We start from the raw sequence: 18024 nt of genomic DNA, 5'->3' as shown, positions 1-18024 counted from the left end.
TAGTGTAAAATTATTTTTAAAAATATAACATGAAATGCCCAAATGTCTCGTTAAGGTTTTAAAAATAATTTTTTAACGATCTCTAAATTTATTTGCTTCGAAAATTTTTTTTAAAAAAAAAATCCAAAATAATGGGTGCAAAGGACAGTTTTTGTTTTTGTATCCATTAAAAGCCAAGTGAATTTAATTGTTTGTGATTCAGTTTTCAGAGTAATGTGAATTTAATTTTCGATTGAGCTCGACCTTGTTTGTGTTTATTCAATTAATTAAAATTTAATTTTTTTAGACATTATTATTATTATTATTATTATCGCAAAAATGCCAGCAGAATATTTATTTTATTAAATTAATTTTGTTTTGAGAAAATTTATTACACTGAACTAAATTTATTAAATGAAGTTCATATTATAGTAAACTTGTAAAATGAAGTAAAATAGAACAAAATTAACTGAGTTTTGTGGAGGAAAATCCAAGTGGCAACCTGTTCCCATTTTGTAAACTTTTTTTGCTTACAGAGGATCCATATATGTTTATGAAAAAGCATAGCTGCTCAAATCAAAATATTAAAATGAATTCAATTGATATTTTTTTGGTGTGATTTCGAGTCAGAACAATTGAAGGAAAAAGGAAAGAAAGAAGAAAGTAATTGAAATGAAGACTTATTTTCTTTGAACAAAACTTGCTGCGATCTCTGTGTCTCCATGGCTGTCCTGTTTATATAAATTTTGCTTCTGGGAATCTTTCTTTCTACCTAAACAAAGCTGGTGATTGTGTAATTGCTCTCACCATCTTTAATGTAATGCAGGGTTCATCCACTGGTACCTGCATTTTTTGCAGCAACCCACAAAATAAAAATTAGTATTTAAGTGAATTTTGTCTGTCTCTCAGGTTGAGTTGAGTGAATTTCTGTCTTTATCCTGTTTCCACTTTCCACACAAGTTGTAGTAAAAGCTTTCTCTGACACAATGACTGGTCCATTTTCACCATCAAACCATGTCTCAGTTTCATTTTACCAGGAAATTTAAAAATAATATAAATTATTTAAAACACATTATTAATAGAATAATTTTTTTACTTTCAAATTAATAATGCAAGTTACTATATTAACTTTTTTTTCATAATGATGATATTATTTGAGAGAAAATTATTTTAATTTTTGTATGCAAGTGATGAATGATGATAGTGTAATAATGAGTATTGAGGATGCATAAGATAAGATGATACATACAAGATATTTTGCAGTAACCCACAAAATAAAATAAAATAAAATAAAAATTAATAATAAATAACAGAGTAGGAATTTTTGTATGTCTCTGAGGTTGAGTGAGTCTTATCTGTCTTTTTCCTGTTTCCATTTTCCCACACAATTACTATTAGTAGTAAAAGCTTTCTCTGACACATTCAATTCTCCATTTTCACCGTCAAACCATCTCTCTCTCAATTTTATTTTAACAGGAAAACTAAAAACAATTCTTCATGAAATATCTTTTATTTTTTATTAGTATGTAATGTCACAAATTAATATAAATTCTTTGAAACAAATCATTAATAAATTAAATAAGTGAATAATTAATTAGCAACATTTCAAATTAATTATGTGAATATTATTTTAAGATAAAGGGAATATTTATTATTAAGTTATGTGCTTTTCATCTCTCAAAATAAAATTTAAGTAATTGCAATTCAATTTAATTTAAAATGTTAATGCATATTGTAATTGTGTAATAACTAACTTATATTTAAATAAAAAAATAAAACGTGGGATAAATAAATTTTATACAGCAAATTTATTAATTTACAAATAATCAAGATTAGTGTAATTTAAAAAAAAAACTATTAAGATATTCTTTCTGTTAATTAATCCTTAAAAACTGATTATAATGCATATAATGGAGGGTAATAATAATGATATGGAGAGATTTATTTTAATTTTAATTAACTTGTGTGCACGTGGCATGTAATGAATGATGATAGTATAATAGTATGTACCATAATGACATAAAAAGACTTTTTTTTTTTTTCCCTAAAACTGTATAGATATGTTTTATTGAAATCATTATAATTTTGATAATGCATACTAACATGGGTTGAACACACACAATTACTTCAATCCATAGCTATTTTGACATTAACCAAAACAAAAAAATTAGGATGGTATGGTATGTACGGATGCTCGGTTCAGTTTATTATTAAAATTGCAAATCGAAATTTTTTAATGGACGATTGAATCAAACTGATATTTTAATATTTGAATCTAATAGACTCGAATCGAATCAATCAATTCATCCGGTTTTAATCGATTTTGCTATATTAGATTAATTTTAAGTCCAATCGATGAATCTCCATCAATCGACTAAAATCAAATGATAAATTTGAGTTGAACTAACTGAGCCGACAAATTGAATCTCTCTTAAATAACTGATCGAACTGAATTAAATGGGTGGTTTTGCAATTTGCATAATGTAAATGATAATGTATGGGTTGGTAAAATTTTTTACTTACAAAATGGCCAGCTCCAAGAATCCAATAAAAGTGCAAATTCTGATATGATTTGGTGAACCCTTTTGTAGCTCTACCTTCACCGCAAAATAATGGAGTTCTTTCTTTGGTTCGAAAATTGTGGATCCCTTTCCACCTGTAAATAGCACATAACCCTTTTTTATTTATTTAAAATTTATAAAATCAAAATGAACCAGTTAAAGGTAGCCATTGTCCAATGCCTAAACATATTTATTGAATTACACAAAAAAAATTTTTTTCTCTGATTTGTGGGTGTGTTTATTTTAGGTAACATAAATACTAATATCCCCTTTAAAAATTTTGATCTAGCAGAAATAAAAAATAAACCTAAAAGATATAATTTCTTACCTAAGCTTCTCAACCCATGCTTCCGTCCCCTTTGTGGAACAAATAAGATCAAGCTAAAAAAAAAATTAAGAATAAAAAAAATGAAAAGATATAATGTGTTATAAAAATTGCAGTAACACTTAAATAATCTCAATTAGAGATTTGAATTTTAAAATAAAATATTAATTAAAAACTATCACTTTATATGTTAGAATTCATATTTAATAATGGATATTTGAAAAGGAATAATAAAACAAATTAATGCACACCTGCCCATTATATACAGTCACATTCACCCCTTTAGCTAAAAGCTCATCAACCTGTAAAAGAACAAAATATAAAATAATGAGCTGATTATTTAAATATTGAAAATATAAAAAAATAATTAAATCTATTTCATGATATAAATAATAAAACATTAATCTTAAAAATTTCTTTATGCTAATTAAATATACATTACCTCATTAATCCTTGGTTTCATAAAATCTCCTTCCATCTCGTCAAACACGCTATCTGACTGAGCATCAAATCTTTAAATAACAGAATCATACTTTAATACATAATTCATAAATACTATTTTGTATTAATAATTATTTAATTAAGAGAGAAGAGATTACAAGATATCATTAGGGATAATCTTGAGCTTCTTTCTAATTATATTATCCATAAAATTATCGCCGCCGCTGCTGTCACCGCTGCCGCCCGGAGAAGACCTCAAAGAATTTAGATATCTAGAATATTTTTTTAATAAAATTACTTTTGATAATTTTGTTGTTGCACTTGAAGTTGTGATTGATGAAAAATCTGGTCCTGAATTCAAAAGAAAATTATAGAAATCCTGCAAGCAAGAAAGAAAAAAAAAAAATTTATTGAGTGAACTTAGACTCAAAACAATAAAGAATATGAAAAAAAAATGTACCACATTGCCACTTTTAAGGGAAATAAAATCTTCAAGGTCATTCCAAGAATTTGTTGCATTGAAATAGAAACCAGCTCTGATTTGCTGCTTAATCTCCTGTGCCTTCCTGTTAATTGAAGTGGATTAATTTTGTTAGATACCAAAAAAACAATTTAAACTTTAACTCTACAAATTTTTAATACAGACAGATTCAATGGACCGAAAAAATATATAGGCTACACAGTAGGATATAACATTCGGCAAAAAAAACTCGATGGAACCTTATACTCTACTCCTTACATTTTCTACATAATAGATAACCACGTATGAATTCACATGTAAAATGAAATTACCAAGTGTTTACTTTGAAAATATATAAAATATTTTTTACCTGTTCGCAATCTTTAAATTAATTGTGTCGAGTCGAGAAAGATCTTTTAAAAGAGGACCCCATGAAATCTACAATAATAATAGAATAATTACGATTTAAAATTAATCTAGAACATAATTAAACAAAAATTAGCGAAAAAGAGAAAAATAAAAAAGCAATGCAATTAAAAAAAAAAAAAAAAGAAAAGAAAGAAAATAACTTGCCACAAAATCTTCAGGGGAGATCCAACTGTCACCCAATGCCACTCCTAAATAATCAGAAACTCATTATCAGCTATTAACTGAGGGTTTTTTTTTTTTTTTTTTTCAAGAAATAGATTGTGTGCAAGCAAGCAATTACCTCCAAGCTTAAGCTTCAACTTTCCTTGTTCTATTGATTTTAAAGCTGACAAAGCAAGAGTAACTGCAAACTTCCCTCCATAAGACTCTGCTACAATGTACAGAGGACTCTCTTGGAGACTCTTATTTCTATTAAATATTTTCTGCAACAATACAGTTAAATCGGTTGCTGCCTCTCTATCACTTTTCACCAACAGATTTAAGTCCTCCACGAAACTGAATCCTGTTCCAACTGGATTGTCCTGCCATTCAACCAAAAACAAAATCAATAATTTATTATTATTACTAGATTAATTAATGCTAAAGAAAATCAAGAATCAGGAGCATTCACTTACCACAAACAAGAGATCAGCTACTTGAAGCCATGTAGAATTTCTTGGCTTCAGATTAGTATCCAATGGCCCTATCTCTTCAAAATTTCCAATTGCAACACCTGAAGCACCCTATATTGGAAAAAAAAAAAAAAGGAAAAAGAAAAACTAAAAGTAAAAAAAAGAACAAATTCAATACAAATAATGAGTTACAAGGAAAAAACAAATCTGGGTTTTTATGAGAGAGTCAATTAATTACTCACAGGTCCTCCTTGTAGCCAAAGAATGATAGGCCATGGTTTTGACGGATTTTTAACTCTGTAAGGACTTTTATAGAGCCACCAAAACATATGTGCTTCTATTTTAACAAAATCCCAAGAAACAAAATTTAGTTTTAAAAAACTTGACAAGAAAAGGAATTGGAAATAGTAATTTTTACTTACTGGGTCTAACTTGAACATATCCCCATTCTTCTAATCCATCCTTTGTTTTTGCTGCTATGGCTATTCCTCCATGAAACAGAGGATTCAAGAAGAGAAGAGAGAGAGAAAAAAGAAGAGGAAGAAGAACATTTTCCATTTTTTTAAATAAGAGTAGGAGAGAGAAGTTCTGATACCACTTCACAGCTTGGATAGAATCATGCAGTTAATTAATGGAGAAAAAAGTGAACAAATAGAAACACACAATGGCTGATCAAAGGAACTTTTATATTAAAAATTCTGTCAGAGGAAAAAATTTTAAGGTAATGATATGATATTTGCACAAAAAGAATCAAATCTGAAAAGGTTCATAACAGCCTCCCAGTAAAAAAGGCTATATAGAATAGAAGGCATTTAAAACCCTCATAACATGTTTTCTTTTTTTTTTTTTTTAATTTGAAAATCACAAGCAAGATAAATAGAGTAACAGCATGGATACACCCATATACCAAAACAACAGTTATATTTCATTTTAAAAAATTGTTACTTTTTATTTATATTTTTTCCTTTTTCTCTTTTTTTTTTTCAGTAAAAAGATAGTTATATCCTTATTTGTTCTAAATATTAAATATTTTTATTTGATTGGAACACCAATGGTAGAGCATTCTTTCTTTTTATTGAAGTGGTAGAGATAGAAACACACGGGACAACATAAAGTTTACAAAAATTTGGTAGATGCACATGGTGGGTCTTTTCTGCTGCTGCCAGATGATAAATCAAACTTGACCCGTGATTGGGATCGACCCAGAAAAACCCGAACCAGAATTGATTAGAAAATTTTGGTTTTGAATTGAATTAAACATTTTGTTTAGTTGATTTTCCCTTTAAATAACATTCATTTAATTGATGATAACTTTAAAAGAACTTGAACTACAAGTGTCCCACTCTCCACATCTTTTACAAGACGCAAGAACGCTAATCAGAACTTGAACTACAGATCGCACTGATTGACTAATTTTTTATTTTTATATCATTATATAAAAATAAAAATAATATTTCATCTTAAAAATTAAAAAAATATATAAATTATACATCATAATATATAAAATTAATTATATTCTTAATAATCATTTTACATTTTAACAACAATTTGTATTACCAAAATTTTATCAAACATCTACTATCAATAATCGCTATTAACTATCAATTAATATAAATAGCTGACCCAAACAAACCCTAAGAGATATTGATTTTGGTTCTTATCTTCTATCCAAAGATTTTGGGATTTGAATCGATCTGAAATTATTGATTAAATCAATAACATTTTTTAACTGATTTGGCTGCAACCTAAAAATTAAAAAATAGAAAGTAGAAAAAGCAAAACTGAACCAAATCAGCCTTTTACCAAACCTAGAACTAGTTGAACCAAGATTTATAAGATCGAACATTGAAAATGAAATTCTTAGTCAAGAAAGAAATTAAACTTTAACACAAATGGGGAGTGCTGATTGACAACCAATAATAATACAATAAACATATATCTCAAAGGAAAGTGAAACTAGACAAAATTACTAAAACCGTTTAATAATTAATTATATTTATTTGGGTATTTAATTATTTATTGACATACTAAAGAAAATAAATTTTTAGACTTTTTTTTTCAAATTTTAAATTATCGTCTATTATATTAATATATTTTTTCTGTTTAAATTCTTTTGGCAACAGTGTTTCATGTCAAACTAGCATATAATCTAAAGGGGAAAAAAAAAAAAGAAAATAAAAGGAGACATCATAATAATTGTCACTAAAGAGTAACTATTATGCTAATCCTTTTGTCTTTATTAAATTAAATTATTTTCTTATTTATTTTTTGCTTATTAGACAAGTATAAAGTCTTTAAAAATTATAATAAGCCTAACATGTTTGTAATCACCTAGAAGCCTAATTTAATTTAAGGCCCAATCCATAAATGAATAAATGCTCATTCAAAATGGGCCCTATAAGGTCAAACAATCTCCAAATGCATGATATTATGTAGGAGAATATGTATATATATCCACCATTTCAAAGTTATTCCAACTATAAATCCATTCCTAATGTAATTGGGAAGTTAATTTACATTACAACATTTATCTATTGTAGTACATAAGTAGTGCTATCCACAACATTTGTAAGGAGTTGGATGTCTTGCGTTTGAATTCTCTTGATTACAAGAATTTTTACAAATTCGGTGAATCAAGAGAAGAAGCATCCCTTGTTGTATGATCAATTGTGTTATTTCGACTTATTAAGCTTCTTATGAATTATAAAGAAAAAAAACATACGTAGAACTTGTTCGACAAAATTAGATTTTTTGCTAGTTGTTAACTGTCCCAATAATTATTTTACTAGTGTCTCATCAAACATTAGAGACGTAACGTTTTATAATATTCTCTTTTAACATTTAAACCTCAGTATAAATGCTATGCAAAACGCTATAAACAGTAAATGTAGTATTTTGACCTACTCAAAACATCAAATATTACTTTAAAAGTTGTTGTTGAATAAGAATATAGTAGGACTCAGTTATTACAGCTCTAAATAAAATGTCTTGTAGATATTTGAGAGGAGTGTAAACCTAGAAAATTTTGAGATAGGAGGGCTAAATCATTAAAAAAAAACCTTAAACTTTGCGAGTAGTTTTAATTATAGTCTAAATTCAATTTTTTTCTTTTAGTACACTGAATTTAAATTTTAGTTACAATAGCACTGTAGTTTCAAATTGTACCCAATTTAAAGAATAAAATATTATTTTTGTGTGCCTAATTTAATCTTTTCTCCCCAATCAGAATCCTTCACCACCACCACTGCTTATTTACAAATAATCTATTGACCTTAAAAATAAAATATTTTTATTTATTTATATAATATTGACAACAAATAATAATTCCCAAGAAATAAAATGATATGGTAATTAATAAAATCTATTTTTATAAGAGATCTAACTTAAGTATAAACAAAATTTCATACTTAAAAAAATGGCAAAACAAAAACCTAAACTAATATTCTATGCTTATAAATGACTAAAATTTATTATTTTACTTATTTTTATGAATTTAAATTTCTAATTAATATTAGTTAGGGTGTTATTAAATGGTCAGTTTTGGTTAAAAGTGACCATAAAAGAGAGTATAGATCCAATGAAAATAATATTTTATTTATTAAATTAGATACAATTTAAAATTAGAGTGTTATTGTAATTAAAGTTGAAGTTCAGGATATCAAGAGAAGAAAATAAGATTTATGGTATAATTATAAGTGCCTACAAAGTTTGGAATTTTTTTAATGATTTAGCCTTCCCATCTCAAAATTTTCTAGGTTTACAGCCCCTCTCAAATATCTACAACTTTGCTATATTTCCATGCTATAGAAGGTAAATCGAGTAAATAACATATAATGAGAAAGGTGAACCGACTAAAATGTCCAACTCATTATAAGTCAAATATTAAATACATTATTAATTAGCCTAGATTCTTAATATGGTGGTCGAGTGGACCCAATTGCGCTCAAATAATAAATATATTATAAATTGATTAACAATCTCTTCTAAACATATCAACTAGTTGAATTTTAAAAAATTATAGAGAGCTGTTTATCTAATTTTTCAAATAAAACAAGTAAAATTTATATATTGAGGGTTTTAAAAAAAGCAAGGGACTCTATAGGGTAAAAAGGCTCTATTAACTTTTTAAAAGTGAAAAAAAAGGTTTGTAATATTGTCTAACCTTTTTTTTATTTAAAAAATAGATATGGTCTACCATTTTGTTTCTTTTTTCAATATAAAAGTGGCTAATTTAGCTGTCAATTGAGGAATATTCAGTTGCAGATTTTTAAAGATATAAAGTTGTTGGATTTGGGTTTATTATGCTTTCATAATTTTCTGAAAGCAGACAGTGGACATGTTCTCGAATTCTTTAATATTTTTAAGTGTTTACACTAATTAATTTCTAATGCAGAAATTTAATTAATTAAATCTCTTAATTGCTCAACTAATTAAATTGATTATAAATGCAGAACCAGGAAATAACTTTATACAATTGTTGAATTTTTTATGTTTTAATAATATGTTAATTAAGGGGGGGAAAAGAGTTTGATAAGCTTCTTAATTCTTTTCCTTCTACAAATATTTTTTCGTTTTTTAATCTTTTCATCATCTAGAGCATAAGAATGGTCATTTAAAATTAAAAAAAGAAAAAAAAATAATGGAAAATTTTTGAAACAAGAAAAGTTAACTTTGAACTTTAAATTTTTATTCTTTTGAAACTCCAAACTTTATAAGAGATCTGTTTTCCCTAAATGTTACATACTACTCCATACTAATAATAATATATTTTTAATATTTTTTTGTTTTTTTGTAAAATAATTATGTGTAGTCACTATAATTTTTAAACATTAATTTTTATATTTTTTAACTATATGCTATGTATTTAATTGATTTAATTTTAAAAATTAAACTGTTAAATTGAAAAGTTTTTCAAATTAAAAATATTTTTTTTGCCATTCGTTATTATAAACAATAAATATTATATACTTTGCACTATTAACAGTAATTGCAACAGTTTCAAGCGGGCAACACAATCCGTTATAAAGCCATTAAAGGGCATTACAACCACAAGATGAAGAATACAAATTATATTTAAATTTGAAAAAATTAAAGTACGATCCCTATGATTTGCAACTAGTTCGTTCCTACTTTTTAGGAATACACTGCAATTTCCTTATTGATTACTTCTGTCAGACTATAAAGTATTTCCTTCCAATTTTTACATCTTTTTTGACAAATACTTTAAAATTATGAAAATACCCATTTTATTTTTTAAAACACAGGGATAGATTATTTGTATTTTTCAAATCGTAAGAATTACACTGTAATTTTTCTTGTATAATATTTTAGTATCTTTCATTTGACCTCTCTGTTTCTTTATTGGCTTAACAGAAAATATATAAAAATTGAAGAGAATGATCTAATAGTGTAACGGGAGCAAAACACATGAAAAAATTAATATATTTAAAAAAGACAGAGACATATTATTTAAATTATTACACGTAATGTAATTTTCCCTTTAAATTATTACATATTCAAATTAAAATATTTAATACACGAATAATTTTATATATGCATCTCGCCCGTAGATGTTGCATGCCAGAGTTTCTGAGCTTGTGCTTATTATTCATATGGATTGGTAAATCCCTTTGACTGCTCCACTGACACAATGTTATTAGTACTTTCTTACTCCATTTCTGAAGTTATATTGACTTCTAAGGTAATAATAATAATAATAATAATAATAATAATAATAATAATTTGCACATTCACCAAATGAAAGTGAAATGCCATTATTGTCATTTTTATGTACAGACATATATTTTCATGTATGTGGATTATCATCATTCATCTTCACTTGTCTTTCTTTCTTTCTTCCCCCGTTAGAGGATCACTATTTCATGAACTATTCCTCTCTCTCTCTCTCTCTCTCTCTCTCTCTCTCTCTCTCTATATATATATATATATATATATGGGATTGAGCATTTTAAAAAAAAAAATTGTAAAAAAGTCAACTCTTTACTTTACAGATGAATTTTCATGTTGTGGATCAAAGTGTTGTACTTATAATTATGATAACACACTTCTCAAATAGAAAATATTGATGAGGGTCAAAATTTTTGAGTAATTTAATCCTTAAAAGAAACTTTATGAATCAATATTTATTTATTTATTGGATATTTCCTTATCTTTTAATGGAAAAATTAAATAATTTACAAGAAAAGCGTAAATTTTCAAAGGTTGGGGATATAGTTAATTTCACATGTCGTATATGTCTTATAAGTTTGTGTTAATTAATTTAGATTTAATTAATACTTATTATTCACAACCATATGTATAAATAGAGAAATTAGTATTTAATCAAGTGTGGTTTAGTTGATTTTCTCATTTATATGAGAAGTGAGAGATGTTGAGTTCGAGTCTTTTCAACTATAAGAATTTTCAAAATCTTTTATTTTATTACTCACATACGTGAAAAGATCAATAAATGAGCTGATTCAGATCCCAAATGGAACGGATTTACTCTTTCACAATTTTTTTGTACTTAGCGGATTTTATTCTTTCACACTTTTTGTACTTTCATTTTTAAATCTTTACTCACGTACGTAAAAAGACTAACTAAATCACACTTCATTTATATTATTTACATAAGTGAAAAGACTGACTAGACCACACTTAATTTATATAACAAAAGTATTTATTTTAATTTTAACACATGAGAATAGGCCGCATAATACATCTTTGAAAAATATTCATATAAGTAGGACCACTATTAATAAATTTACGAGATACTCCAAAGTTTTATAATTATTATATAGACATTTTTTAATTATTAGTCTTTTAGAGTTTTTATATATGTTTTTTTCTTTTTTGGTTTTCGCTCAGGTTTATAATCTACAAAATTAGGATCAATAAATGAGCCGATCCAAATGGAACGGATTTTATTCTCTATGTCTCTTTCACACTTTTTGACTTTTTTTTTTTTTTTTTTTTAAATCTTTGCATCAAACAAAACAATATGAGTCGAACATTATACTCAATAGCCGAAACTTCTAACTCTTAATAATTTTTAAAATATCTTTTAGTTGTGATAGTATATAATATTTTTAAGTATTGTTAGCATATAATAGATATAAATCTATATGAAAATTTTTGCGGGATCAGATATGAATTTTGCATAATCAAATTCCATCATCATAACTAGTTAAATAGGGTGATTAATCAAGTAGTCCGTTGATTCTCCAAAAAAGAAAAGTTCTTTCATTTTCTTTTTCATCAGTACTTTTACTAGCAAAGCCAAAAACTTGTCTCCCAATAAATGCTACTTGAATGCCCTTTTGCTTCCATATAAATTATAAAATTACTAAGCTGGGCATTTCCGCTTTGTACGGATGTGTAGTATATATTTTGCTATATGATGTGTTAGATAAGTGAATTTTGTGATTCAAAATATAGAGAATAATAATGTAGTAGAGAGTGAGACGCAAAATTTGATTGGTTGTTTTTTAGTTAGTTTATTCTTTTTAAATCTTTTTTTTTTTTTTCATCATCTATAGTATAAGAATGGTCAATTAAAAAGTTAATAATAATAATAACAACGATGATGATGGGAAAAAAAATGAATGTAATAACTTAATGAAATATCATGATAAATATTAAAAGCAAGTTTTCTTGATCAACCCAGTGCAGTACCCTTTTACATATATGTACTGGTTGTTTGCTTGTTGATTCAGGTTTTGTATAGTGTATCTCTGACCAAACCCATTTCTTGATTTCCCGTTCTGTTTATTGTTCGTTTGTTTGTCCGTAGCTAAGACTTTTCTATGCAGAACCTGCTGCTGGTGAATCTGTGATTGCTCCCACCATGTTTAATGCTATACAGGGTTGGTCTACTGGTACCTGCGCCCAAAATAAAAATAGGGAGATAAATATAGCACTCCTTTTTTTTTTTTTTTTTTTCTCTTTTTCTGGTAGATTAAGTTTCTATAATTTAATATCTTAGCATACCTAAAAATCTAAAATGATTTTTTTATACATTAATAGATTTATTCCATTTTTATCTTTTGGTAGGTATAAGTGTTCAGCTCATTATTGTGATTGTGATACTTAGCTTTACTTTTCATAAAGCTACAAAACACTCCACAGTGTATTTTTTTTTTTTTTTCATTCACTACATATACAGTAGCACATTTTTTTAGCTTTTTGGCAAAGTATGACGTAATAAATAGTGTGATGATGGTATTAATTATAGTGATTGAGTACATATTATGCATGAGAAGACCAAAAAAAAAAAAAAAAAAAAGTGAAATAAAACCCTAAATTCCTAAAAATTTATACCCTAAAAACCTAAATTAAAGTCTAATTATATTATTATTATTATTATTAATTTAATTTGGTTTTACTTAATTTGTAGTTCTAAAGATAACTTAAAAAACACCGATTGGAGTTTGCTTTTCTTAGATATAAAGCTGTATAACAATATTCAGAATACTTACGAAGTGACCAGCTCCAAGAATCCAATAAAAATGGAAGTTTTTGTAGGATTTGGTGAATCCTCTTGTAAGTCTATCACCATCACAGTAGAGAGGAGTTCTATCCATGTTCGAGAAATTTGGAAGCCCTTCCCATCTGAAAATGAATAATATGATCAAATTATTAAAAATAATTTAATTTTTTTAACAAAAATCATTATATATAACATCTCACTTTTTTTTGGATTAAATAAAATAATTTATTACACATAATTAAATTAAAAATTGATAAAATTATAAATCAAGAAAGCAACACGAATTAATTTTACTAGAAAAAAAGAAATAAAAAGAAATATTATTACTTGAGTTTTTCAACCCATGCTTCAGTGCCCTTGGTTGAACAAATTACATCAAGCTACAAATAAACAAACGGACAAAAAAAATTTACACATTAGAAACCAAGACAATTCTTTTCTAGAGAAAATTAGCATATTGATTGGTATATTTTTTTCTTAAAAAAATATTGAATTATTAGTCACAATATATTATGTATATTACTTCAATTAGACAAAACCCAAATGAAAATGAAGTTGCAGTTGCACATGGGTAGACCAGATGGACTCCAACCAATCCTTAGAGTAAAAAATATATATATATGTGTGTTATTAGCTAATTTTTAATTTTTTTTAGCAAAAGATATTAAAGAAAGGAAGTGTAAAAAAAAAAAAAAACTTACTTGCCCATTATAAACTGTCACATTTACCCCTTTAGCTAGCAACTCATCCACCTAACAAAAAGAAAATAGAGTTATTTAATAATGAATGACATGATAGTTATCCATATTTCTGTTTATTTAATAAAATAACAATCGGGTGATTTAGTTGGTCTTTTCACTCATACGAGAAATGAGAGTTTTTGAGTTGAAATCCTTAATATTAAGAGCTAAGTGATTAGTGCAAAATTAAAAAAATTCCTCATATTATAAAATTAAGTTTTATAAATAAATAATAATAAAATATTTTGTCGAACCATACCTTTCACATATCAATAATAGTCAAAAATATATATTCTTTTTGAGATATCATATGTGTTGATCAATTAATAAATTATATTTATTAGTTAGTTTTAAACAATGTTTATATTCATATTAATTGAATATTATAAAAAACTCCATTGCTTTACTATGTGTATACATGTGTTATGCTTTAACCAAAAAGAAATATTGATATTTAAACTAAGAGTAAATTTATTTTAATCTCATAATTTAACAAAATATAATTATTTTACTCTTTTATAAAATTTTTATTGTTAGCTAAATATGATAATTAAATAATATTTGTAAATTAATATTCTAAAATTTCTATTTTCTAATAAAAGTGATTTTCTTCAAAAAAATAAAATATAGTAATACCTCATTAATTCTTGGTCTCATAAAATCACCAGCCATACTATCAAAAACATCATCTGATTGGTCTCCCCATCTGTAAACACAAAAATCATGCTTTTAGCTGTATATTAATTAATTAATTAAATTAATTATTTAATTAATTAAGCACTCCAATAACTTAGTAAATAATAAATTGAGCAATTAGAAGAAATCTTACGAAACATTATTAGGGATAACCCCTAGCTTTTTTCTAATTACACCATTCATTAAGCTATAAATATCTCCATCACCACCTGGAGTTGACCTAATAGAGTTCAGATATCTCTTATATCTCTTCATTGCTATTCCTTGTAACAATTCTGCTGTTGTTAGAGATACTGGGTCCATTTCAGAATCTAAAAGAAAATTATAAAAATCCTGAAAATTCAATTACAAAATTAATTAATTAATTATTTCGACAATAAAAAAAAATATTAGCAAGATAATGAAATTACAGTTTAAAAATATTCGACTAGAACATAATTAATAAATAACAAGCAATCAAAGTATTTAAAAAAATTACAACTGAATTGCTGCTTCGGCTTATTACTCCTTCAAGTTTAGCCCAAGAATCTGTTGCTTCAACATACTGGCCATTGCTTATTTGCTGCTTAATCTTCTCTGCTAGACTGTGTTATCAGAAAATTAAATTAAGATTTTCTTTTTATTACTTAATTAAGAAGATTAATAATATTTTCAAATGAACAGTTACCTGTTTGCTTTTTCTAAGCCATTTTTGTCTAGCCTTGAGACATCTTTAAGAAGAGGACCCCATGAAAGCTAAAAAATTGATTGATAGAACTTTAAATCTTAATTATAGAATGTTAATTAATACTTCATTAATTGATAATAAATAAGATAATGCTAACCACAAAGTCTTCTGGGGAGATCCAAGTGTCTCCCAATGCCACTCCTGGAGATAGAAAAGAGTAATTTTGTTTTTAAAATAGAAGAGAAATGATTAATTAACAAAATTAATTAATTACCTCCAAGTTTAGCATTTAGTTTCCCTTCTTCAATGGCTTTTAGAGCTGATAATCCAAGAGTTACTGCAAATTTGCCTCCATAAGACTCCGCTACTATGTACAAAGGACTCTTTTGCAGGTTCACATTTCTGTTAAATACTTCTTGTAATAATGTAGTTAAGTCAGTTGCTGCTTCTTCATCAGTTTTGACAAGTAAGCTTTTGTCCTCCACAAAACTATATCCTGTACCCACTGGATTATCCTGCAAAAATTTTTTAAAAAAAAATATATATATATATATATATATATCAATAGAAATAAATATAATTTATATTTTTGAATTTTTTTTTTTTTAAAAAAAAAGAATATTCATTACCACAAACAAGAGATCAGCCACTCTTAACCATGTTGAATTTCTTGGCTTCAGATTAACATTCAGAGGTCCGATTTCTCCAAAATTTCCAAAACCAGCACCTGATGCTCCCTGTTTTTTATATATAAAAAACAAATCTAAATAAATAAATACACTAAAAAAACAAGCATATTGCAAATAATATATAATTAAAGTAAATTAATTACAGGTCCACCCTGCAACCAAAGAATGATTGGCCATGGCTTGGAAGGATTTTGAACTCTGTAAGGACTTCTGTAAAGCCACCAAAACATATGAGCTTCTGCAAATTAAACGAAGAAGAAGGGAAAAAGTTCATTAAAATTAACTTTCTTTTTTAAAAAATGAAGCAGATTTCCAGAGTTACTTACTTGGTCTAACTTCTACATAATCCCATGATTCCGATCCATCCTGGTTTGTTCTAGCTTTAACTATCTTTCCATGAAACAGAGAGGCAAAGAACAAAGCAGAAACAAAAAGAAAACACACTTTCTCCATCTAAAAAGGAGAAATTCTGAATACCCACTTCAAAGATTCAATAGAATCGTCATATATATATATATATACATAAAGAATGAAGAAGATAGATTTTCTTTTTTTTTTTTTTTTTTCTTTTTCTCTGTTTCTTTATTTAACAGAAATAACCAAAATGTGGAAACTTCAGAAGAAAATAATATAAAGGTCTCTATTCTGGAAGATACAAAAGTACAAGCCAATACCAAAATATTACTGTAAAGGCAAGTTGCTTAAAGATTATACATGACATACAACTATTTTTTAAAAGGATATAGACTTTTGAACTGGTGTATCGGGATAGATTGCGTGCAGCAGAATATTAGTTCTGTTTCTGTCTGTGTAGAAGAAAGGGACTCGAGCATGTGTTTTATCTCTTATACAAGTGTGTGTGTATATATATATATATATATATATATTAAGGGATTATTTTATTTTTTGAAAATATAGAAATTAGAAATGTTTTTTTATTTATTACTCCCTTGGATTCATTTAAATGGATACAACTGAAATTACATGGAGACTAAAAAATGGAAGTTTTTTCTTCCAACTGAAATTTTTTTCCATTTTTTTTTTCTAATTTACCCCCAATATTGCATTAACTATATCATTCTTCTTTTAAAGTCAAATATCTCACATTCTCTTCATAAAATCAAATATCTCGTTGTTCTTTAACCTAAAATTAACGGATTCAATGTGAAAAAATGGATGAATAATGTATAAATAGTTGTTCCACGTATATAAACTTTTATTATGAAATTGTCCGCATTTTGTAATGTCTGGATTTATATGGATGAGTAAAACATGTGTGCTAATTTTACATAGAGTACTGATTCTACATGTTTGAAGTTCAAAACCACAAAAATGCGACATAGTCCTTAAATTACGGACATATCTCCAATGCTGTCCTTAAATAAACATTATAAAAAAAAACATAAATGAAAACACAATAAAATGAAAGACAAAAATAAAAACAGTAACACCCTTTTGAGAGGTATGAATACTAATTTTAAATGAAGAAGTTAAATTGAAAATGGTACATTTAGGGTTTGAGATGGAGTAAAATTTTGAATCATGCGTTTTTATTTGGAGAGAATTGCAAATGGCGTGGAAAAAAATGAAATAAAGATTAAAGAAAGCTAAGTAAAGGACAAAATAAATTTCTACTTTGGCCTTAATTCAAATCTAGTAAGTTTGACTATTTACACGGAACACTCTAAATAAAAATTTTGTCCATTTAGATGAATTGAAGGTAGTAATTTTTATTTTTATTTTTCGATAGATATTTATTAATGTTTCAGAAGGGAAATTCTGGGTTGTGATTGTTGATAATGTCAATTTAAGTATGCTACCTACCCACTATTTGTCTCGTGACTTTGGCCTAATTTGGTTGTGGAGTATTGGTATCTTATGCAATTGATTATTTTGGGAAAAAAAAAAAAAGCAACAACTCTTTTTTTTTTTTTTTTT

General features: G+C 26.4%; 2 protein-coding genes across 2 annotated transcripts; both read right to left on the bottom strand.

Annotated features, from left to right (window-relative positions):
* Positions 1 to 547: 547 nt before the first annotated feature.
* Positions 548 to 5665, bottom strand: LOC105627988 (serine carboxypeptidase-like 51). The gene is made up of 13 exons (XM_089722649.1): positions 5229 to 5665; positions 5049 to 5143; positions 4810 to 4917; positions 4476 to 4716; positions 4340 to 4383; positions 4137 to 4204; positions 3767 to 3872; positions 3465 to 3685; positions 3308 to 3377; positions 3117 to 3167; positions 2869 to 2921; positions 2503 to 2635; positions 548 to 822 (listed from the first exon to the last, which is right to left on the bottom strand). The coding sequence occupies exons 1-13, from the start codon at positions 5362 to 5364 to the stop codon at positions 748 to 750; spliced, it is 1401 nt and encodes a 466-aa protein (XP_089578775.1). The 5' UTR covers positions 5365 to 5665; the 3' UTR covers positions 548 to 747.
* Positions 5666 to 12392: 6727 nt separating this feature from the next.
* On the bottom strand, positions 12393 to 16904 carry SCPL51 (serine carboxypeptidase-like 51). Its single transcript, XM_012209274.4, has 13 exons — positions 16413 to 16904; positions 16230 to 16324; positions 16027 to 16134; positions 15672 to 15912; positions 15555 to 15598; positions 15398 to 15465; positions 15209 to 15314; positions 14864 to 15063; positions 14671 to 14740; positions 13996 to 14046; positions 13622 to 13674; positions 13284 to 13416; positions 12393 to 12687 (listed from the first exon to the last, which is right to left on the bottom strand). Exons 1-13 carry the CDS (start codon positions 16537 to 16539, stop codon positions 12610 to 12612), a joined length of 1374 nt encoding a protein of 457 aa, XP_012064664.1. The 5' UTR covers positions 16540 to 16904; the 3' UTR covers positions 12393 to 12609.
* Positions 16905 to 18024: the final 1120 nt, after the last annotated feature.

The sequence above is a fragment of the Jatropha curcas genome, chromosome 1, assembly GCF_041381405.1.
Source record: "Jatropha curcas cultivar XTBG-Jc1 chromosome 1, XTBG_Jcur_1.0, whole genome shotgun sequence".
In the NCBI taxonomy this organism is placed as follows: Eukaryota; Viridiplantae; Streptophyta; class Magnoliopsida; order Malpighiales; family Euphorbiaceae; genus Jatropha; species Jatropha curcas.
Note: the sequence above shows the minus strand (reverse complement) of the source record. Positions and strands in the feature narration are given on the sequence as shown.